A 24,658-nucleotide genomic window follows, 5' to 3' on the forward strand; every position below is an offset into this window, starting at 1 on the left:
ACACTGTTTTGGTAAAATTAAGCCAAAGTATATTGCTACCCATTTCATCCATACTGTCTGTCTCTGCTTCTGTCTGAGGAACTTTAAAAAGCAAAATCCTTAGGTTATAGGTAAGAAAAAAAGCTGGCATTTATTCAGTGGGCCAGAGTTCCTTAGCTCCTGGGTCAGTTCTTTTTATGGATATTTAAGTTTATCGTTTTGCTCCTTTTCTCTGTCTTACTTCCTTTGCTCAGTTTTAAAATCCATCTAGAAATGGGTTTTAGTGTTAGGTAAGGTAGGGATCCAGTTTTCTGTTTCACGTAGGGCCTCTGTATCCCAGACATTGGCTCACTGAGTTCCCTTGTATTGGAGTAGTGTTACCTTTATGTATTTTATGTAACATGGGTTTGACTGTTTTAGGCTTGTGTATATGTTTTGAACCAATCCCAGTCTGTCATGAACTATTTGATAACATGACCCAATTACAGAGTGAGTTACCTTTCTCCTAAGTTTTCTTTTCCAGGATATTCCAGTTTTTAGACTTATTTCTTCTGGAAAAGCAGTGGACTTTTCAAATACAATATGCTTCTTTCCAGTTAAATCATTGGACTGAATTTGACATCAGTTTAGTTTTTTATATTAAAATTATCGCTGAGCACTTAATTGTGCTTTAAGCACATTTCTAGGAACTGGGGTTTTCAATTTTCTTCTTGAATCTTACATTCTAAGGGGAAAATGGAAAAGCCAGCACCATGTGGTGAAGCCATTCTGATGGTGACTGCATGTTGCTCTAGTACTGTTGTCTGGCTACTCCTTTGAGAACAGCCTTGGGGTCAGAAATAGCAAAATGGAGCCAGAGAGACAGGTGAGAAATGGTAGGCCAGGGAATTTCACTGGTGGTGGTGTGAGGTCAGAGTAAATATGAGATCATAATAACTGTGTGAGGTCAGAGTAAGTATGTGATGTCATAGTAACTGCATGAGGTCATAAAATCTGAGGTCATCGTAAGTATGTGAGGTCGTAATAACTGAGGTCATAATAACTTTGTGAAGTTATACTATGAGGTCATAATAACTAAGGTCATAACTGTGAGGTCGTAATAACTGAGGTCATAATTGTGTGAGGTCATAATAACTGAGGTCATAATAACTGTATGAGGTCATAATAACTGTGTGAGGTCATAATAACTGTGTGAGGTCTTAATAACTGTGAGGTCATAGTAACCATGTGAGGCCACAATAACTGTGAGGTAATAATTTTGAGGCTGTATTTTGCAGGTGCGGTTCAGTATTTAACAGTTGTATGGTTTTCGCCCTCCACACTTAACTCAGTGATGTAAGCTTTTGCATCCTTTGGTTCTTTTTTGCAGCTCACTCAATGGCCTACCTGAGGTTTTTCTAACTCAGGCAACACACAGTTTTACTCTTCATCTTCAAGAAGAATTAGATACTGCTGACTTATATTCTTATAGAAAAGTAATGGATAACATATCTTCCTGCATGGAGAACTTTAACCTGGGTAAGCCAGCACCTCCTCAGTGCCTTTTCCTGGGTGACGTCACGTCTGTGATTACATTACTGTCTTTTAATTGTTCATTTGGCAAAAGCACCTTAGCATTGTTATTTTCCTACCTGCAGGTAGAGCAAGTGTGGTTAATCTGCTTAAAGATGGTGAGTCTTCACCTTTCCTTTTGCTCTGAGGGATGACAGTGTTTCTGAGGCGTTTTAGAGCTGACTGCTTTACATTTCTTGGCAATATTAGAGGCCTCTACCTAACTAACGTAGCGCATGCCCCTCAGGTTTCCGCTTTCTCCTGACATCGTCTGTGGTAGACGGTTTAAAATGTTCCGGGTTGGAGTTCTGGTTGTCATTGTTGTCTCTCTGTTTCAGTGCTTCATTTTCTGCGGAAGAGTTTAATTGAAATCCTGGAAGAAAACAGGCAAGTGCTGTTTGTTTGCATGCTTGTGCACGTGTCTGAGTGCACACCGGAAATTGTTTCTGTACAGGGAAGCTTTCTTAAAGGTCTCAGGCTTTGTATCTTCTAAAACATTGATGTTATGACCTTGTTCCTTACGCATCTGTTCATGCTGTTTGTATTTGAAACCTGGACTCCTGAGTGGTTTAGGGAAGCTCTGCAGTGGAGTAGAAGTAATAGCTGTGTGTCCACTTTAACCTGAGGCCTCCTGCTCCTTGTCTCCTTTTCAGATTTCTAGATTCATCTGATGGACCTCGGTCCAACCCTGCACTTAATTTCGTTCCTGTTGCTTTATGTTGTCTGATACTTTGGTGTCAGCCACTGTCTACATATTTGAGATTCTAGTTAGATCTCTTCTTCCTTAGTAGACTCAATAGTCAGTTGGTTCCTAGACATTTTGATGTGGCTATTTTATATGCCTCTAAGTAAATGTATATCCCTCCTAATTCACTGCCTTGAGATGACACAAACCCTGATAACTCCCATCCTACTTTCTGTCTCTTTGAATGTGTTCACTATTGATACTTCATATAAATGAAATCACATAATATATGAATATTTATTCTTTATTTGCACATATATGTATATTTATTGCATATATATATTTGGGTGATTAGGATATAGTCTCACTGTATAGTCCCGGTGGGCACTGAATTCATGATTTTTCTTGCTTTAGCCTCCTGAGTGCTGGGATCACAGGTGTATTCCGTCATGCTCTGTATCGTCATGCTCTGCTCTGTCCCGTCACACTCTGTACTGTCATGCTCAGCCTGCTTGTCCTTTTGGGTCAGGCTGACTTCACTTGGAATGTTTTCAAGACCGATTTATGTAGTAATGTGTAGCAGAATTTTATTCCTTTTTAAAGCCAAATATTTCACTGTGTATTTATGACACATTTTGTCTATTCATATGCTGATGTTTTGGCTTTTCTACCTTTTGGCTGCTGTATAATGCAGCCTTAAACATTGCTGTGCACAAGAGTTTCAGTTTCTGTTTTATTTTTTTCTCTTCTTTTCCCTTATTTATTTGTTTTTGAAAGGAGGGTCTTACTCTGTTGCCTCAGTTGGCTTCCAACTCAACTGCCATTTATGCTGGTCTCAGACTTGTGGCAGTTCCCCTGCTTCAGCTCCAGTATGCCTCCCATACTTGGCTCTGCTGTCAGCTCCTGGGATTATATACCTAGGAGTGGAATAGCTGGGTCCTTTGCTCATTTTGTTTGTGTTGAGGAAGTTACAAACTGTTTTTCCCTTGCTTGAGTTTTAATAATCTGTTCTCCTCTATTGAAAGTAGCCCAAGAGGGACAGGTTAAAGAATGGGAGACCAGTTGGAAGCTCTTGTAACCCAAAGGAGGCATGAGAATGGACATGGACACAGTGTGGGTGCAGAGATATTCTGAAGAGAGAACTAAGATTTCCTTACAGATGGGATACAGAGGCTAGGCGGCAAGAGTGGTTACAGTATTTTAGAGAGAGATCCTAGGAGGTAGTGTGGGTTTGGAGCCACGTATAAATTCATATATTTTGAGATACCTATTAGATACCCAAATGCAGATAGTGAGTAGGAAGTTCGAAATACAAGTTTGTAATGGGAGAGACCTGGTTAGAGCCAAAACTTTGGCAATAGTAAACATACAGAGTATAATTGAAAGTTTAAGAGCTATATGAGATCAGTATCAAGGGAGAGAATTAGATAGAGAACTGAATCTTGGGGAGCTTTGATGTAGAGGAGGGCAGGCTCGGACTATATCTCTTTGTCAGAGGATCAGAAGCTTTGGGTTGATCCTTCACACCGGAGAGAAAGGGGCGAGGTATGAGGGGGAGGAGAGACATAGACATGTAGGTAAATAGTTTAGGGAGAAGAGAACTATGTAGTCATATGTCTGAGGACAGACCCTAGGAGAACGTGTTGAAGATAGGTGGGAAAGAGTGTGCAGAAAATGTGTTCAAGTCTGTAGTTGTCTCATTACGTCTTCATGTCTTTTCAAACATTTCTTTCTTTCTTTTTTTTTTTTTAATTTATTTATTTTATGTAAGTACACTGTAGCTTTCTTCAGACACCCCAGAAGAGGGCATCAGATTTCATTACGGATGAATTGTGAGCCACCATGTGGTTGCTGGGATTTGAACTCAGGACCTCTGGAAGTTCAGTCAGTGCTCTTAACTGCTGAGCCATCTCCCCAGCCCTTTTCAAACATTTCTTCTCTTTGCCCTAAAGTAGGGAGTAAGGTTAGTGTGGGTAAGGAGAAAGGGCCTACACAGGTAAGAGTATTAGAAGTTTACAGTTAGTGTCTGTGTAACTGGAGTGCTTCTACAAATGGGAGATGGAGACATATGTCTGCTTTAATCCCAAATAGACGGCTGCAGGACCATGCTGGTTTTAGGGGGGTGCAAAGGTGGTGACAACTATATTTGAATTTCCTTCTGAAATCCTCTCTTTTCTTCTTTGTAGGAAGTTTGCTGGAAATCGTATTGTTCAAACACAGTTAATGAGTGACTTGCTGGTAGGTGTTAGAGTTGCCATGACATTGGTACAGAAAGTACAGGGGCCCCAGGGCAGCCTCTGGAATGACTCCAGCTCACCCATCTGGCAGAGTATGTGTGGCTTGCTGAGCATCTTCACCAAGTTCTTAAATGACGGTAAGTGTATCAGTGTGCAAAACGACGCTTATAACTGCATGCCAGTCAGCGTTTGCTCATACATGTAATTGCTCATACATGTAATTTAGATATGGAATTTCTCTGTCAGCCAATGGAGAAAGGGCCTGGAGTACATGATTTTAATGCTTGTTTGTTTGCTTGATTTTTGTCTTTTAAATATATGCGTTCAGCAAGGGAGGTTGAAGAGCTTTCCCCAGTTTGTGACTGTATATGTGTCAGCATGTTTATTCTGTACAAAGGAGAAAACCCACTAACCTCAGTGTTGGAAAGCCACAGCCTTTAGGTTATAAAGAAAGTAGATACCAGATTTAAGGAAGATTTGGAAAGCTGAGTTGAGCTCTTAGTGGTATTATATTCAAACAATGACAAAGTTGTTGATTGTGGGCCTTTTGTAACACTGATGATCGATGCAGTTGCCATTAGGCATCAGTAATCACAGAAACAGGAAACCAGACAAACACATCTCTTAGATTTGTGTAGCTGCCACCTGCCATCTTCCCAAAGAGATTGAATTTGAGAGATGCTATCTCTAGGTTAGCTGCCAATTTGCAGAAATCAGAGGACTGCATTGAGTTAGACAGAGGACATAAACCAGGAATAAACAAACACAATATCCTGGTTGAAGACAACTCTGCAAGTCAGATGGGCCAGAGTTCCTCATTAGAGATAAAGGGATAAAGACAGATAAAGGAAGAAATAGTGTAAGATACCTAAAAGGCATTGGAAAAATGATGTGGCTGCTGCCCTGTCTAGTAATACTTACTCATTTGTTAAAGCTATTGAAGAGTCTGTGAAAGTCACAGTAGTGTTTCCTCAGAGTCTGATAGGAGGTTATGGTTGGGATGAGGTACACGGATAGATCTTCTGGCTGGGAAGCTTAGTTCTCTTTTCCTCATGATAAGTTCAAGCATGGTCACTTTCTATAACTTATTAACTGTATATGTATACATAAAGTATTTTTTAAAAACCAAAAACCAAACAGGCGTTATATAACATTTAAGTATTACAGAAAAGATTAAATTATCCTTTCCTTTCATCTGCTGTTCTGTGTAGTAATGTATATAAGAACTTTAATAAAAAACAAAATTAAAAAATAAACAAGTGAACAAAAAGCAAAAGCCAAAACAACAGCAGCAACTAAAACCCAACAACACGGAGCTGGAGAGATGCTCAGTGGCTAAGCGCACAGGCTGCTCCTCTGAAGACCTGGGTTCAATTCCCAGCACCCACATAACAGCTCAGCAGTCTGTAACTCCAGTCCCAGGGGATCCTATGCCTTCTTCTGCTCTTTTGGACACTGTGCACACAAGATGTAAACACATACACATAACATTTTTAAAAATTAAAAAACTAAAGAAGCAGAAAACTAAAAACAAAACTTTGTGTGAATAAGATGTCTCAGTGGGTAAAGCCTTTGCCACCAAGTTAGATGACCTGGGTTTGATGCTTGATTCCCTGGTACACACATCACATGATGGGAGAAGATGGAGTCCTATAAGTTATCCTCTGAGCTTCATATACACACTGCAGTGCATGTGAACACACACACACACACACACACACACACACCCCCCAAGACAAAACATGGGGACCTGTTTAGAACTCTTCTTTGTAAGAATTATTCTGCTTTTGCTGGGGTAATTTTTTGATTTAACACTGGTGACTAGGAAAAGTCATAGCTTTATTGTTTAATTAGTATTTCTGTTTTTCTTTTTACCTTGGACTTTTAGGAATTTAAAGGAAACTAAAATTTTTTTTGTTTTGTTTTCTGTTTTGGTTTTTCGAGACAGGGTTTCTCTGTGTAGCCCTGGCTGTCCTGGAACTCACTCTGTAGACCAGGCTGGCCTTGAACTCAGAAATCTGCCTGCCTCTGCCTCCCCAGTGCTGGGATTAAAGACGTGAGCCACCACGCCCGTCATTGCTTGGGTAATTTAAGTAGAATTTTTGACTTCTGTGTATGTGTATCTGTCTATGAGTACACATGGGCCCCTGCGGAGGCCAGAGAGGACGCCTGGCTAGAGTTGGAAGTGGCTGTGACCCATCCAGTGTAAGCTCTGGACCTAAACCCAGCTCTTCTGCAAGAGCAGCAGAGGTTCAGATGGCACATGGCTGAGCCATCTCCCCAGATCCTAGTGAGTTACTTTTATCAAGACAGAATTTATAGTTAACTTGAACGAGATAGTTGCCTTTTAAAAGGGGAATTCGATAATCTGAAAAATAAAAGGTTTTGGTGAAATACAGAGAAGACACAATTTTAAACTGTTTTAAAATTCATTTTAGTTTTATGTGTATTGTGTGTGATTATATGAGTTTATGTATACCATGTAAATTTAGGTGCCTGTGGAGCTCAGAATAGGGCAGCAGATCCCTGGAACCAGGTTTATAGATGGTTGTGAGCCTCCATTTGGGGGATACTGGGAAGTGAACCTGGGTCCCCTGTAAGAGCAAGTACTCTTGACTGCTGAGTCATCTCTCCAGTCCCAGACAGAGTTTTAAAGAGACAGCTTATTTTCTGAGCGGTTGATGGCACTTCACCAGTGCATTCTTAGGAATTTAAAGCTTTTTATGTAGTAAAGTGTTCAGCTGTAGTACAGTGTAGCTAGTAACAGAAAGCTGAGCTGATGCATCTCTTCCTGTACCACGAAGTTCAGAGGCAGATGATCCAGAAATACAGCCGTCAATGTGGGACCACTTCTGCATGCTGCTTTAGCATTTATATCATGCTGGTATCTATCCATATGTGTGTTACCTCCTGTTTGGCAGATATCTATTGCAGCTGCAAGCATCAAGTGGGATGATGGGACAATTGCGTTTTCATCAGAAAAAAACCTAACAGATCCCAGGGATTTGTGCCTATGGCCCTTGGGCCTAAACACTCTCTAGGGCTGCCTTTAGATGGAAGGAAGATTGTGGAAGCAAGGATCCTGCTTCTGGCTAAGCATATGGCTGACAAAAGTCAGTATTGTTCCCAGATATGGAGGACAGAGGATATTTAACTTACAGTGTCTCTGTCTGAGTTGAAGAATTCACATTACTGGAGGCTAATGTAATATGTAAAAAAAAAAAAATTAGCAACTCAAAATTGGTCACTTTGAATGCTGTGTCAGCAAGGTTTCTAATTAATGTGGTATATATTTTTCACATAGACCTTCAAAGCTCTCTAAGAAAAATTGTGGTTTGGGGTACAGAGGTGTCAGTGGTGGGAAGGGGCAGGTGATGGTGTCACAAGATGTGCCAGAGATGTAGATAGTAAGATTGAGTATTAAAAGGGAATACTCTGTATAGAGAATATGTACTGCGCTTAGACTTTCTCCTCATTTTCTTCTAAACTTTATGACAGCTTATCAGGTATGAGTTATTAACCGCCCCCCCTTTAAAAAAAAAAGCTGAGTTTCTGGGAGGTTAAGTAATGTGTCTGGGATTTAGTTGCCTGGGAAATGTTCATGCTAGAACTAGTGAGGTCTGCCTGATCCCAAATCACTTGTTCTTTGTATGACACCAGACCCTTTAAAATGTGATGTCTGCTCTACCCTCCACCCCATAGATGACCTACTGCAGACTGTTCAGAGTACATCTGGATTAGCTGTCATTCTTTTCATTAAGACCATGTTCCGACCATCTGAAAAGCTCCCTGGATTGGTGAGTACATCTTCTCTTTAGGATTTTCCTTCACTGTGACAGTTTAGATGGACATCACTTTTTAACTTTTAAATATTTTGTTTGTTATTTTATAGTTATTTATTTGTTATTTTATAGTTATTTATTTGTGGCGTGTGTATGGGCACACGTGTGTCATTTTGTGTGTCTGTGTGGTGTGTCTGTGTGTGTGTGCGCACATGGCTGCGCATAGGTCAGTGGAAACTTGTGGTTGTTAGTTTGTTCCTGCTTTCATGTGGGTCCTGAGGACCAAACTTGGGTTGCTGGATTTGACATGTCTGTACTCACTAAGCCATTTTACTTGTCCGTCAATTTTTAAATCACATTAGCTGAATTTTAAAATTTATTTAGCATAGTTTGTGTTTTAACAATAGGTCTTTTCTCTTATAATGACATTTCTAAATATAAAAGTGAAGTGAGGGCAGGGAGGACAGGCTGAGCAGAGCTGCCTGGAATTCAGCTGTGCAGAGCTAACTGCTGCCAGCATGTTAGGGACTCGCTCCTGAGTGTTTCTAGGGCTGCTTTCAGATCTGTGTGTCAGTGTGGTAAGTGATGACTGACATTAAAACTATGCAGGGGCCAATTAAATACACTGTAATAATATTCTGAAAGTCTTTTTTTAAGAATAAACTTTGCAGTATACTTAATCATATTCTTTGTAATACAAGAGAGGCATATGAGGGTCAATTTCTCTCTGACTCTTTTTTTTTTTTGGTTTTTCGAGACAGGGTTTCTCTGTGTAGCCCTGGCTGTCCTGGAACTCTCTCTGTAGACCAGGCTGGCCTCGAACTCAGAAATCCGCCTGCCTCTGCCTCCCGAGTGCTGCGATTAAAGGCATGCACCACCACGCCCGGTTGTGAGTTTGGTCTCTTAAGGAGAGTGTAATTTGGTAATGGAAATCACATCTTTGTAATGGCTGCTAACGGTCTCCCCTCCTCTCAGTATATTATCTAGAAACTCACTTTGTCTTTTAGCCCAGACTTATATTAAACATGTCTGTATTCTGAGATCATGCACAATCATTATCTTTGAGTACAATTGAGTTTTCTCAGAACTCCTCTAAGAGCATCCATCCTCTCTGCCTCATATGCTGACCTTCCATAGCAGGGAAAGATGGATGTGCTTAGAGCGAGTTGTTCTCACTTTTAAAGTTAGGATAATAATTTCAGTGCTTGTGCTGTTTCATTAGTTTTCCTACAATATTCAGGTTTGTATTTAAGATACTGTATGTTATTACGTCTTGTTTTCCAGATCAGCAGCCTGCTTCTCCGGTCAGCTGAGTGCACTGGCATCCCTGAGTGGTTCACGAATAGCTGTGGGAGCCTTTGCTGTCCTGATGTGCCAGCCTCAACTCTCTTATTCCTGTGTCAGGGATCACTTGCTATGCTGGACTGGCAGGATGGGAGAATGGGCCCAAGCGGGGAGGCTTTGCTCTTGGATATAGTACATGTTTTGTTCACCTTGAGTTCACAGTGAGTTTTGGCTTTGTTATCTCGTATTTTGTTTTGCTTATAAGACATTTGAAGGATACAACTAAGCCAACAAAATTAATTCAGTTAAATGTGGTTGGATAAGTCATAAATTAAAATATGTGAGAATAAAATAGGCTTGTGAGAAAAAGAGCAGATGATGAAGACAGAAATTACTGGTGCAGGCTGATGTGGAATGAACATTTCTAACAATCACTATCTATGCCAGCTTTCTCTTCTGCTTGTTTTGAGTCAGTCCCATGTTATTTGGAACTTTGTGACCAAGGCTGGTTTTGAACTCCTGATCTTACTGCTTCTTCTCCCATAATAAGTGTACACTACCACACCCAATTTTTGCTAGCATTAAAAAAAATTACTTCTATTTTATTATGTGCATATGTGTGGTGGGTATTTGCATGTGTATGAAATGCTATGGAGGCCAGAAGAGGGCAGTGTGTCCCTTCGTACTAGAGTTACAGGTGGTTGTGACCTGCCAGGCATAAGTGTTTGGAATTGAACTTTGGACCTCTGAAAGCATAGTCTGTTGGCTTAACTCCTGAGTATATCTTCCACTCATGCTACCATTTTAGAAAACATGACTCTGTTTCATGAGTTTCATAAATTCTAAGTAAGATAATGTATTTTATGCAAACATGGTGCAGTTTACTGGATGGATAAAGTGAGGTTCTAGAGTAAGTGCTCGCTGATGAGCATGCTGTAGTCAGGTCTTACAGAGCTGAGTTTCTTTGGTGTTGGGCCATTTTGGATGATGAGCAAGTATTTAAAATGTCAAATAGGGTCTGGTGAGATGGCTTAGCTGTTAAAGGTTCTCATCGCCAAGCCTGAAGATCTGAGTTTGAGTCATTGAACCTACATGGTAGAAGGAGAGAACTGACTCTTGCAAGTTTACTTCTGACCTTGACACACATGCACATATGCAATACATAAATAATACATAAATTATAGTAAGTTTTTTAAAGTCAGACCATGAATAAAACTTAATAGCAGTAAGCATTACCTTTATGATAAGAAAAAAAGCTCTAACATAATTTTTACAAGTTGGAGATACAATTTACATACTGTAAATTCACAAATGTAAAGGGCACAATTTGTGTCCTTTTGTATGTTCATGGGATTGCACAACCATCACCACAGTCAACCTCAGAACGTTCCTATCTTCCTAGATGGTCACGATGGTACACTTGGGAGGCAGAGGCAGCAAGATGAGTTTGAGTGTAGCCTAAATTACCCAGTGAGACCTGGTCTCTAAATATTTTCATCATCCTAAAACAATAGCTACCCCAAGAGTAAAGCATGGTTCTCCAGCCTTTCTCAGCTGGGCCCGCAGGTTGTTTTAAGATCTCCATGAGAGGCCAGGGGATGGTCCAGTGGCACAGAGCATATGCTGTGTAAATGCGTGGACATGAGTTCAGCTCTCCAGCCATACACATGCCTGCAACCCCAGAACTGCTAAGTGGAGACAAGGCAATACTGAGAGCTTGCTGGCCAGCCATCTTAGGTGAAATAGCCAGCTTGTAGGTCAGTACGAGACAGTGTCTCAGGGCAATAAGATGAAGAGCTGTAAGAGAAGACACCAGATATCTTCTCTTGTCCTGTGTGCATGCATATGTGCATGCACTTGTATGCTCCCCCCATACCCATGAAACCATCATTACAGTAAAGATAATGTCATGACCATCTAGGAAGATAGGAACGTTCTGAGGTTGACTGTGGTGATGGTTGTGCAATCCCATGAACATACAAAAGGACACAAATTGTGCCCTTTAAATTTGTGAATTTATAGTATGTAAATTGTATCTCCAACTTGTAAAAATTATGTTAGAGCTTTTTTTCTTATCATAAAGGTAATGCTTACTGCTATTAAGTTTTATTCATGGTCTGTAAAGGTTTCCTTATATTCATTTGTTTTTTATTTTATAAAGTAAAAATATTCATGTGAAAATTTCACTTTCAGTTTGGCCTTATTTATAATTTTGTTTTTGTTGTTGTAAATTTCATTAAATTTTTTGTTCATTCTTTGTATTTAAAAGTCATGGGAGGAGTGGGGGGAGGGTATGGGGGACTTTTGGGATAACATTGGAAATGTAAATGAAGAAAATACCTAATTTAATAAAAAAAGTCGTGATACTAATTTCTTTTACTAGGCAGCTTCTAACCATACACATCATGGTCTATTTTTCTTCAGGATTAAGGAGTCAACATTAGAAATGTTCCTGTCTAGAATCCTGGCATCTTGGACCAATTCAGCCATACAAATCCTTGAGTCAGGTTCCTCAGGCTTAAAGGGTCACCTGCATGGGGACTCGTGCGTACCTAGGAGACTCCTGGACTATGTCTACACACACTGGGAGCACCCGTTAGACGCTCTGAGACATCAGACCAAAGTCATGTTCAGAAATCTTTTGCAAATGCACCGGCTCACTATGGAAGGGGCAGATTTGGCCACTGACCCCTTCTGTCTGGAGTTGGCTAGGAGTCTTCTGCAGCTGGAATGGCACATTAAAGGGAAGTACGCTTGCCTCAGCTGTTTGGTGGAGAGTCTTGGAATTGAACATATTTTGGCAATAGATAAAACTATTCCATCTCAAATTCTAGAGGTGATGGGAGACCAGTCATTGGTACCTTATGCAAGTGACCTCTTGGAAACCATGTTTAAAAATCATAAGAGCCTTTTGAAGTCCCAAACTGTCACCAATACCTGGATGGACAAGTGGCATGAGACTTGGGTTTTTCCTGTCCTTTCTGTACTGTGTGGAGGAAACTTGGATCAGAGATCTTATGTGATTGATTATTACCTGCCACGGTTACTGAATTACAGCCCTGAGAGCCTGCGCTACATGGTGCAGATTCTTCAGGCATCTGCTGATACTGGAACTGGTGAGAGAATTTTTGTTTTATGAATTTCTATTTAGGATACTTAAATGTAAGCCTCTGGGCAGATGTTTGTCATCTTCTAGTTTAAATATGTCCTCTCTCCCCTTCTATAAGTGGTAAAGAAAGCTATTAATGACACCCACTTCAGACTGAAACATTTTACTTTCAGTAGCAGAGTGGAGTTTTTGGCTGAAGTAGTTTCAACAAGCCAAGCAGTGATCTCAGTTGTAGGGTTTTCTTTTGTGTTTTGTTTTTTGAAAAAGATTGATTTGTATGTGTATGAGTGGTTTGCTTGTGTGTCTATATGTGCAGCATGTGTGTGCCTAGTGCCTTTGGAGTCAGAACAGGGCATTGCATCTGTTGGAATGAAGTTACAGACAGTTGTGAGCTGCCATGTAGATATTGGGCTACTCTCTTGGAGAGTAGCCAGTGCTCTTAACTCAAGAACTATACTCTCCACCCCTTAGTTATAAGGTTTTAATCTCTTTATTTTTTTGTTCTCAAGCTAGAGGAATGCTGTCTGTATTTTATATAATTTTCTTTATCCAGGCGATTGAGATAGCAATTAAAAATGCTGTAGGCAGGCCTAATAAAGCAGATGGGTTTTTGTGCTTAGTAGGAAGCACAACTTAAAGACAAACTATGTAGTCATTTAGAATTGGGGGAAACATCCCGCTGAGACTCGAGTGCTAAAGGAATCGTGATTTGTAATTAATATGTGGCCGTCCATATGTGGTAATTCCAGCACTTGGGAGACAGAAGCAGATGATTGCTTCCAGTTCAAGGCCAGCTCAGTATACACAGTGAGTTCCATACATGTCATGACTGCATGAAACAAACTCTCTAGATAGATTGACGAGTGGGTGGGTAGGTGGATGGATGGATGGATGGATGGATAGATTAAAATTACCCTTTTGATAAAGAAAAAATATATACCCTTATTTGCAATTGAAGAAACTTTGAACTATTGGCTCTGAGAGGAAATTTTGGTTTCTTGATACAAAAACAATCTATTATATAATAGTCTTTTAATAGTTATTCTTGCATTTTTGAGCGACCACTTGAGATATGACCTGTTCTGATGCTAGCTTGTGCTTATTTTGTTAAGCCACAGTGTCCCACGCCTTCCTTAGCTGCTGATCCTATGCTAAAGTCAGCAAGTCTCTGTAGTGCATATTTGTGTTCTTTACAATGAGAACAACTCAAAAACCAGTTATGGGTTAGTGTTTCTTTTTTTTTTTCTCTTCCAGACAGGGTTTCTCTGTGTAGTCCTGGCTGTCCTGGAACTCACTCTGTAGACCAGGCTGGCCTCCAACTCAGAAATCTGCCTGCCTCTGCCTCCCAAGTGCTGGCATTAAAGGCGTGTGCCACCACTGCCTGGCTTAGTCTTTATTTTAAAGGAAATAATAGTCTTTGAACAATTACAGTGTTCTACTATTCTTGTGAAATTGTTTATAACTTTTCTTTACCTGATTTTTTTTTCTCTAATTCACATATGGTGATTTTTTTTGTCAGTGTTAAGACCAAAAGTAAAAGTATTAGTGAATAAGTTATGATTTCTTTAAATTAGTAAGATAATTGTGCTTACTTGGAATTATTGGCATGAGCAATCATCTCCAGTCATTTTTATTTTAGAATAGCACTTTAATTCATGTTAGAATTTAAAGTTTAATGTTAATTGGATCATAAAAGTTGACACGTCATAGTCATTGCATAGCACAGGAATAGTCTCTGCTCTTGTGCTTTTGGAACAAGAATAGTCTTTTCTCCTTTTAGGGTCTTGTAATCACAGAGGAGCTCTGGGAGCTTTGATGGCATGTCTACGAACAGCTAGAGCTCATGGACATCTTCAGTCTGCAACTCCTGCCTGGGAGAACCTTGTGTGTAGTGCAAGGGTAAAGCAAGGCTTAATTCACCAGCACTGCCAAGTAAGGAAAGTTTCGTTCCATCCATAGTTCCTAATAATCTAATTGCTTTAGTAGCCCAGCTAGAGGCCCCTGAGTTGAACCTAGCACTGTCAGAAGCCTGTTAAGGAGCCAGTAGAATGTGCCATCCTTGTACTCAGTCTATGCAGTGTCTGGTGGCAGCATAGACAGCTTACACAAAGAAACTACAACTCGGAGACACATCCTACATGTCAGTGTGCCCTGGTAAGGTAGTTTATCTATCTGTAAGGCTTACGAGAGCCTGACCAGGTGCATGGTGCTTGGCTGGTGTGAGCTGAAAGTGATCTGTGGAGGCCTGCAGCAAGGTAGCACTAAGAGGACAAGAAAGCCGTGGGGCAGCGTGCTGTGGAAGTGAGGCTTTGACTGTGGATTTGTGAGGCCTCCGTCTTCTTCATGTAATGAGATCGTTTTACAGGATGTGATACAAGGTGTATTGACTGGGAAACCTTTTTGAGGTATATGTGGGTAACATGAAGTTTACACAAAATTATAAGTATTTTAGGCTTCTTTATTTCAGAGAAAAATTAACGTATTTTCATGTATTTTAGGTGCGGATAGATACACTAGGCTTGCTTTGTGAAAGTAATCGGAGCACAGAAGTGGTCTCTACAGAAGAAATGCAGTGGGTTCAGTTTTTTATCACTTACAATCTCAACAGCCAGTCTCCAGGGGTGCGCCAGCAGATTTGCTCACTCCTTAAAAAGGTAGAATTTTGCATCAGCATGGGAAAATAGTAATTGCTCTAGAAATTACTGTTTAAAAAGGTCCAGATTTGGGAAGAGTGTGGTACGGTTGTGATATTGGGCTACCACCTGGCTTCATGGCCTCAGAGTTTTACTCTGAGTTCAACAAGTTTACCTGTCGGATTAAAATCCAGCACACAGAGTTCTTTCATTTGGGTGTTTTAAAAAAAAAAAATATCAACCCTGACCTCTTAAAAAATATAATTTTAAACATTTTATTCATTTATTTAGGGGACAGGTGTGTATCCCAGGGTGCAATTATGGAGGTCAGAGGTCAGTTTGCAGGAGTTGGTTCTCTCCATTTGTCATGTAGATCCTGGGAATAGATTTAGGTTGTCAGGCTTGGTGATATACACCCTAATTCGCCAAGTTGTCGCACCAACCCCAACTTGCTCAGCGTTGGGGTTCTTAGAGCATAGGTGGTGTGAAGAAAGTGTTGGTGATGGGGGAAGAAGCACCCATGAAATGCTAATCTCATGACTAACTTATCTGAATCAGACATATAGTGCATCTATGGTGAGGAATTGGTAAGGTATAGAATTGATTATCATTTTGCAGGTTCACACCAATTTAAAGGAAATGGGAAAACTGGTTTAATTCTGATTGCAGTAATACGTTGTTTTTGGTAAAACTATAAAGTGTTGATTTTATGTGAAAAAGAAACTGCGGATTTCAATATTTGAAAATCCAGGCTCTCTCTTAGCCTTAAATTGTCCTTGCAGGCGGATGTTTTAGTTTACTGCGTGGCTTATATATGGTAAAACAAAAAGTCCTTTCTCCTTAAAAGTTGTTTTACAGGATACAAGAAAGTTCGCAGGTACTTTTTAAATTGGAACAGAGAAAATCTACACCTGACTTAGAGAACCGATCCATCAGAGAGCAGCCTTCTGTCTCTTTACAGCAGTATAAGGTAGGTTATGTACAAGACATGCAGGCCTCAGAAAACACACACACTTGCGAGTACGCACCAGAGGGTAGCAGACAGAAAGCCCTTGATGAATTGTGGCTTTGTGCTTTTTCCTCAAGCTGGAAGTTATATATTCCTTCTGGGTCTGGGCATTCCACTGGAGGTAGCCTGAGTTGTAGTATCAAGGCAATACTTGAAGACTCTGTCAGAATGACGTAACTGGGCTCACCTTGGTAATTCACTTCTTGTGGGCCAGTTTACTTATTACTCAGACATTTGGGTAGTTGCTGTCTCTAAACTCCACCTCTTCAAATGGCACAAGATGCTGCTTGGACTGTGGCTCAGATCGACAACTTTCAGTTCTGTGCGTGTGTGTGTGTGTGTGTGTGTGTGTGTGTGTGTGTGTGTGTACATGTATGCATGTGGAGGACAAAGGTTGATAGGAAGTGTCTTCCTTGATTACTTTCCACCTTATTTTTTGAGACAGGTTTCTCACTGAACCTGGAACTTGTTGATTGAGCTAGATTGGTTGGCAGCCAGCCCCAAGCATCCTCTCGTCTCTAACCCAGGACTGATTGAAGGCGTGCATTCCAACCCTGGGCTTTGGGTGCCACAGATCCAATTCAGGACCTCATGATGACATAGCAGTTGTTACACTGACTTACCCCATCCTCCTGACCTCCTGCTATACAGGTTAGCCAGGGCCACATAGTGAGCTCTGTCCCAAACAACCAAACCATACAAATCAGGCAAAACCTCTGAACAACTTGATTTTGAGGATTGAGAAGACCCTCTTTAGCCTTCACTTGACTCACCAAGTAAAGGGGCTTGCTGGGCCTACCATCTTGAGTTCCATGCCTAGAATCCACATGGTGACGGCCTACCCATGAACATGGCATCTGATTGCCACGGCACAGTGATATGTACTGCCCATGTATGAATACACACATAATAAACAAATAAATTGATAACAATTAAAAAAAAACACTACGATCCATTAAAAGTGAGTATATAATGCGCCCTGCCCTGTGTGTGTGTGTGTGAGTGTAATGTTTATTAGCCTCCCTTAGATCATTGCTGCATTTGAGGAGATATCTATCTTTTGTTTCTTTCTGAAAGGAGTGACATGGCATTCATGAACTGTCACTTCCGCCCTTAGGAACATAAAACCTTGTGTGGATTGAGATTCTACATTTTCATCAAAGCTTGTAGTTCGTTTTTTGCTTAGGGATCTTCCTTTTTCCTTCCTTTGAAAGAAGGTCTCACTGTATAGCCCAGGGCGGCCTCAAACTGGGATTCTTCTAGCCTAGTTTTCTGAGAGCTGTGTTATAGTTATGGGTACTGTGTCCAGCAGATAGGCATTATTTGAACATTAGGCCTTAGAAACTTAATCTGAGTCCCTCTGTGGTGGAGTGCTTTCTTACTATGCATATAGTCATGTGGTGAATCCCAGCCTAGGTGTGGGCTCCAACACGTGGCTATGTGGGCTACATAAACTAGAAGTGGAAGTGAATGCCTGTTGTCTCAGTGCTTATAAGGTAGAAACAGGAGCATCAGGAATAAAGGCCACTCTCAGGAGGCAAGTGGAAAACAATCTTTGGATTAATTGTATCACAGTCAATTTGGTAGTCTTTCTTGGCTGTTTGTTTGTTTACTCTCAAACTTTGGAAAGTTGTAAACCTCTGATGCCTGATGTGCAGAGAAGTCAGGATTCATAAAGCCCTGCTGTAGACAGGGCTGAATAAACCTTGTTCTTTCTAAAATTATGTTTGTGGTTTATCTTGTTGAGTCTGTGAAGACAGTGTTTATTAAGGTCATGATGGATGTAGTTTGTGCCATGAACACTGTCCATTTTATGCTGCTGTATCAAGTCCTTAGGGAGGGTGCTTTGAAAGGATCTAGGTTATGAAGAAGAATGTTAGTGGCCAGAAAGACCAAACAGCAGAGTTAAGGGTTCGCTGACCATGCCATGCTATAGCAGCATGGTGGGCACAGCATGGAAGGAGCATGTGGTCAGGAGTGAAGGCAGTACAGCTAGCTGAGAAAATAGATCTGTAGCATAGCACTCCTGCCGTGGAAACTAATAGTGTGATTTACTCCTGTGCCCAGGGTTGGAACCCTCTAGACCTAATTACCTAATTACCTTCCACCAGGCCTTGTCTCTTAAAGCCCCTGCCCTCCCACCTCCCACTGGGGGTCAGACATGAAGCAGATGAATCTGTAGGGATAAACTGTCCAAACTGTAGTAGGTGTCAAGCTGAAGAGTCGGACAGCTAGGACAAGCTCAGCAGCCTTCTCCCTGATCAGATAGAGCAGACACACTTAAGTTCTGAAGGAACCCACCTGACCAGCTGCTAGTTAACTTCATTATCCTTAACTGTAATATGTTCTTCATTTTAGAATTTCATGTCATCTGTTTGCAACATTCTCTTTGAAGCATTGTTTCCTGGGTCTTCCTACTCGACTAGATTCTCAGCTTTAACCATCTTAGGCTCAGTAGCTGAAGTGTTCCCTGATCCAGAAGGTAAGCGGCCGCGACGTCGGGAGACATGCACCGTGTGAGCTGTTGCTATGCTTGACGTTTGAGTCTTACTGTCTCTATATAGACTCCCTTTTAATGCATAGCTCTCATTTGTGCACAAGTAAAGTTGCTAGTGAAGGGAAGTGAGAGAGAGAGAGAGAGAGAGAGAGAGAGAGAGAGAGAGAGAGAGAGAGCTGTCTCCTCCTGTTTGTCACTTTCTAAGCACATACTAAACTGGGTCCTTGGTGTGGGTCTTCTTGCTCACCACACCAAGACTGCCTGATCTACCCTGCCATGTTTATTTGTGCTGATATAAGTAAGGGCTTCATCTCTTAAGTTTAAAATGAAAACCATAATGGCTTATCTTGTATTTAATATATAAGATGAATGAGGCTTTGTGGTTAAAATGTGGTTTCTCATATATGCCATCTGCTTGAAGATTTCTACACTTTTAGAAATCACATAAAATAATACAAAAATCATTACATACCAACAAATTAAATTATCTATATGAAATGTACATTGATTCTAGGAAATGCTTTTAAATCTTAAAAATATATGGTCCAAGTCCACACCATTGAGCTCTGCTTTTTAAACTGCTGCGGTGGCAGTGGAGGTTTAAGAGGCAGGAGGTTTACTGCAAGCTCATTGGTAGGTTCCAGGTATGTGGTCTCTGTAGTTCCTTTGGGTTTGTAATTTTTGCTCAAAACATATCACTTTTCACATTTTTAAAGCTGTAGTACTTCGTTGTCATTTGAGAAGATACAGTTCTGCTATTGTGCGTAGTGTATGTTGTGTGAAGTACAAAGTGAAATCTTAACTGTAGATGAAGCAGGAAGTATGAATTTTTGTATTGCTCTTATATAAATATTTGGCCATATAACTTTGGTAAGTTTGATTTTTGTTTATTTAAATTTTAAGGTAACATCCAAACAGTGTATCAGCTGAGTCATGACATTGATGCTGGCCGTTACCAAATACTTATGGAGTGTTTCACTAGTACTTTTGAAGAAGTGAAAACCTTAGCATTTGATCTTCTGATGAGGCTGTCATCAGTAACAGCTGGACAGTTCCAGGTATTTGGGCGTTATCTACATAAACGTGCGTGAATGCAGAACTTTTACTTTACCTTAGGGAGAGCAGTCAGGATTCCCCCAGCCCTTCGCCTTCTACAGCTTTTGGATATTTATTGCAGTTGCTATCTGTCCTTACTCTTTCCAGCATGGGAAATGGCCAAATCCACATCATTGAGCTCTGCTTTTTAAACTGCTGCGATGGCAGTGGAGGTGTGGGAGGCAGGAGGTTTACTGTTGTCAAGCTCATTGGTAGGTTCCAGGTATGTGGTATCCTTAGTTCCCTTGGGCTTGTAATTCTTGCTCAGAACATATCACTTACAGTCATTTTGAGGTTTTAAAGATAATCTCCCAGATTAGCAGACCAAGAAGCTGAGTGTAAATAAGGCAGACAATGTGCTCCGGTCTTCCAGTAAGCAGTAGCTAAACCGAGACTGAAACCTCAGACTCTTTGAGGTTAGCTGCAGTTCTCTGCTGACGCGCTGGGCCTCAGCCCTCCACCTGACACTACTCTTCCTGCCGTGGCAGGAGACAAGGTTGGGTAGGAGTATAGAGTGAGTATAGAGTATAGAGTAAGTCTACAGGGGAACCCTGGCCAGGTTCTCTTCCTTTCCTTTTATCTTACTCTGGGGATGTTGGGTCAGCAGGGACATAGAGGGTGTTGAGTTTTGTTTAGCCTTTTATTAATACTCTCTAGAGTCCTGTGGGGACTGCAGCTGTTAGGTATATGTAGGGTATGAAGGTACAGCCTGACATCATTTTATAGGTGTAAGATTCAGTGGAGCAGAGATGTACAAGACAGCAGTGTTGTTGCTTCTGTGGGTTTGGTATGGCATTGCAGCATCTTAGGGTGTCACTGTTCTGATTGGGTCCAGGTTAGGAGTTGTTGCCCAGCATCTGCCTGTATTCATAAACTTTTCAGGTACCTTAGTGAGCAGAAGGTTCTTGGTGCTCACTGCTAAACTCTTGTGCCCTATAAGAATTTAATTTAGATTTTCTTCTGTCTGCACCATTTCCTTTACTGGTTATCACATGTAGCCTTTTCTCATATAGATTAGCTATGCCTCATTGATTATTCAAATGGTTTTTGAGAGGATCTGCAGTGAGAAAGTAAATTATTGAGAGGCCTGCTTCTTACAGACCCTGTGCAGGGCCTGGAGAGGCCCTGTGTGCCTTTCATCTGTAAACATGTGCTTGTCCCAGAGATACTGTAGCATTAGAAGAAACTTTGTCTCACATGGTTTAAGTCAGGATCTCGGTTACAGTATCTGGTCTTGTTGCATGTTAGTAAAATGGTTGACATATAAACATTTAAGACTTGAAAGTAGGGCAGGTGAGATGGTTCTGTAGGTAAAGGTGCTTGTCACCAAGCTTTGTGACCTGGGTTTTTCTCTGAACTCTACATGATAGAGGGAGAAAAATAGTTCTTTTTGTTTTCCCCTGACCTCCATGTGACTACTGTAGCCTGTGCAAATCTCTTTCAGCTCCCTACCACCCCCCAAAATAAATAAGTGTAATTAAAATAAAAGAATTGATCACCTCCTACTTAAAAAAGACCTTTAAGATATGGACTCTGTATTTCCCTAACTTTTGCACAGTAAGTACCTTTAACACTAGCTTAGTACCCTGTGTATGACACATGTCCATGATGGCGTGTCTTTCTGACGTATGTCCTTACTACATCTGATTTACGTCCCATCTTTTTAAAGATTTATTCATTTATGATATGTAAGTACACTGTAGCTGTCTTCAGAACCCCAGAAGAGGGCGTCAGATCCCATTACAGATGGTTGTGAGCCATCATGTGGTTGCTGGGATTTGAACTCAGGACCTTCGGAAGAGCAGTCAGTGCTCTTAACCACTGAGCCATCTCTCCAGCCCCCTACAAATCTTAATGGTACATTAATATTTTAAGTTTTTGAATTACATTTTCATCTATTTTTTTTTCTGTGTGACACTGTATGTACGTATGTGTGTGTCCGTGTGTAGGTCAAAGGACAAATTATGCAAGTTGATTCTCCTTAAGCATGGTACCTTATCTAGGGTTCATTATATTAATATATTGATCTAAGTGGAATAAAAGTGTTCTCAGTTTTAAGACTGTTTATTTTGCTTCTTACTGATTTATAGGTAGGGTAGTTTAAGATTTACTCTAAGCCAGGCGTGGTGGTGCACGCCTTTAATCCCAGCACTTGGGAGGCAGATGCAGGCGGATTTCTGAGTTCGAGGCCAGCCTGGTCTACAGGCTGGACAGCCAGGGCTATACAGAGAAACCCTGTCTCAATAAAAAAAGAAAAAAAAAAAAGAAAAAAAAAGATTTACTCTAAGGTCAAGTAGAAAAAAATTTAGATAGAAATAAACTGACATTACAGTCAGTACATTTGCTATCTACTGTTTTGAAATTGTTAGTCATCATTAAATGTCATTGTACTAATAATAAAATTCAGAGATAAGTTTTTAACTCTTTCTAATAGGTAGTTATGGGACAGTCGAAACGAATCATAATATTATTGATCAACTAAACACTGATGTTCAGAGTGGCGAGTACACGGCTTGTCAGCTGTGTGACTGGGACTGGGATCCATGTGTCCTGTTGCCAATCCAGTGACTTTCTTTCCCTAGTTGTTACAGTGAGTTTTCCCTTGTTCTGTTTTCTTACTTATTACACAGTATAGGAATTTGGATGCCAGATTTCTGAATCCTATCTGGTCCTCTGTTCTCCACTCATGTATGGAGTTTTACCATGAGGAGCCTTTTTATGGCTGTGTCATTCAAGCAACAGTTCTATGGAAGGGAAAAAGAAAAAGGACAAGGACGTGGTGCTCAGACAGAACATACACTGGGAGAAACAATGCTGACTAAAGCCTGTGCTCGGAGTAGCCATGGTGACAGTGGCACAGCTCAGAAGTACAGCAAATGCACAGAGTTAATCTGTTTCCCGTTGAGTTTCCCAATGAAACGATGTTAAAGGGCTTCATCTCTAAAGTGGTCAGTGATGATCACCAAGTCCTATGACAGAAGAAGTCTATGTTCATAGAGAGAAGCAGGCCGTGCACATCACTGTTCGTATTGACTGTCAGCCAGATGTGGGGCATTCTTAAGCACGTGGTTCCTTCAAGGTGCTTTCTGCCATGGTGACCAAGACTGTGCTCTTCTCTAGGATTCTGAGAAGCTGCAAGACCTGTTCCAGGCAGCGCTGGAGCTCAGCACTAGCACCAAACCGTATGACTGTGTGACAGCCTCCTACCTGCTGAACTTGCTGATATGGCAGGATGCTCTGCCAGCCTCCCTGTCTGCCTCTTCCCCACAGCAGCTCACACGCGGAGCAGGAGAGAAGTCTGCTGTGGTGGAAAGGAACACATTAGTGGGTTTGTATTGAGAAAGTGACCTTTGGCTGTAACTTAGCAAACCCTCGGTTTCATTTTCTATTTGGTCAGCACTCTTTGGCTTAAGAGTCACTTGTTGTTATCTTAAGAATTTATCAGCACACAGGAGAATGCCTGCATTATTCATGCAAATTAATATTTACTCACCTTTAACCCCCCCTCCCTCCCACACACACACACACACACACACACACACACACACACACACACACTTTGTTTTTGAGCCAGGGTTTCTCTGAGTAGCCCTGGCTGTCCTGCTATCCTGGAACTAGCTTTGTAGACCAGGCTTGCCTCAAACTTGGAGATCCACCTGCTTCTGCCTCCTGAGTGCTAGGATTAAAGGTGTGAGCCAACACCACCTGACTGACCTATTTCAAAACAGAAGACTTATGCTAAATAAGTACACAAATGTCCATTAATGAGACACATGTTCTAAAAGGGCAGTTTTCTCTCTCAGCTCTTGCCTATGGCCATGTTTCTATGGCTGCAGTTAGGTCATCCTCATTGTGACTGTACAGAGCTGAGTTAACACTTCTCCACCTTATTATCTTAAATTATTTTTAAAAACATTGAAACTTAAGTGTTGTGTATGTGAGTGTATGCCTGTAGTGTGTGCACAGAGGTTAGAGAAGAAGATTTCGTGTCCTGTCCTATCACTCTGTTTTCTTCCCTTGAAGCAAGGTTTCTCACTGAACCTGTAGCTACACTAGTGGTCAGCAAGACCCAGAGATCTTCCTGTTCATCTTCCACAGGGCCTGGCCATGCACAGCTCTGGGATTTAAACTCAGGTTTACACACCTGAACAAGATAGCATCTAAGTGTCTCTCCACCCCTCCACCTTAATTTTTGAGACAGCTTCTCCATTGAACCTGGGTGCTGTTTCTGCTGTACTGGCTGCAGAATCTGCCTGTCTCTGCTTCCTACTCCACCACTGCAGTTACAAACATGTGTCACTACACCAGTCAGGGCTAGTGATTCAAACTAAGGTCTGTATGCTTCTGTAACAGGGCAGCTCTCCACCACCCACCCTCCTATTATTCCTCCTATTTTTGAATAGGATTTCGTGTAGCCTAGGGTGGCCTGAAACTTGCAGTGTAGTCAGGGGTGATCTTAAGCTGCTGCTCATCCTGCCTTCCTCTCCTGAGTGATGGGATTACTGGCATGAGCTACAATACCCATTTTTATGCATGGCTGTAGCAGGGATTGAGCCCAGGACTTTGCACATGCTCAGTAAATGAATAGCAACTCCACGGAGCAGCACTCAGCACCATCAGCCTTTAGGGAGATACAGATCAGAAGCACAGAGAGGAAAGACTTCATTCCAATTGGAATGGTTAAAAAAACCAAAAAAACAAAAAACCCAAATTGTAAGCGTTAATTAGGTTGAAGAGAAACTAGGATGTGTACTTCTAGGATTGAGGACAAGCATTCAGCCTGTAAATAACTAGAGA

At 41.1% G+C, this 24,658-nt stretch overlaps 1 protein-coding gene across 2 annotated transcripts in view; it reads left to right on the plus strand.

The window, feature by feature from the left end:
* Thada (THADA armadillo repeat containing) overlaps window positions 1-24,658 on the plus strand; it is a 284,103-nt gene that overhangs the window by 3,511 nt on the left and 255,934 nt on the right. Inside the window, exons 5-17 of one of the 2 annotated variants that reach the window (XM_085833257.1) lie at window positions 1,349-1,497; window positions 1,617-1,649; window positions 1,869-1,921; window positions 4,406-4,589; window positions 8,155-8,249; window positions 9,519-9,739; window positions 11,943-12,634; window positions 14,408-14,559; window positions 15,126-15,281; window positions 16,108-16,230; window positions 18,628-18,751; window positions 19,670-19,824; window positions 22,982-23,189. In XM_085833257.1, coding sequence (XP_085689383.1) covers window positions 1,349-1,497; window positions 1,617-1,649; window positions 1,869-1,921; window positions 4,406-4,589; window positions 8,155-8,249; window positions 9,519-9,739; window positions 11,943-12,634; window positions 14,408-14,559; window positions 15,126-15,281; window positions 16,108-16,230; window positions 18,628-18,751; window positions 19,670-19,824; window positions 22,982-23,189 — 2,345 coding nt within the window. Of the gene's footprint in view, window positions 1-1,348; window positions 1,498-1,616; window positions 1,650-1,868; window positions 1,922-4,370; window positions 4,590-8,154; window positions 8,250-9,518; window positions 9,740-11,942; window positions 12,635-14,407; window positions 14,560-15,125; window positions 15,282-16,107; window positions 16,231-18,627; window positions 18,752-19,669; window positions 19,825-22,981; window positions 23,190-24,658 lie in introns of those variants that run through there. The other variant, XM_029471016.2, reaches the window with a different exon arrangement.

This window comes from Mus caroli, unplaced genomic scaffold (assembly GCF_978045245.1).
Source record: "Mus caroli unplaced genomic scaffold, Mus_caroli_1 scaffold_18, whole genome shotgun sequence".
Classification (NCBI taxonomy): domain Eukaryota; kingdom Metazoa; phylum Chordata; class Mammalia; order Rodentia; family Muridae; genus Mus; species Mus caroli.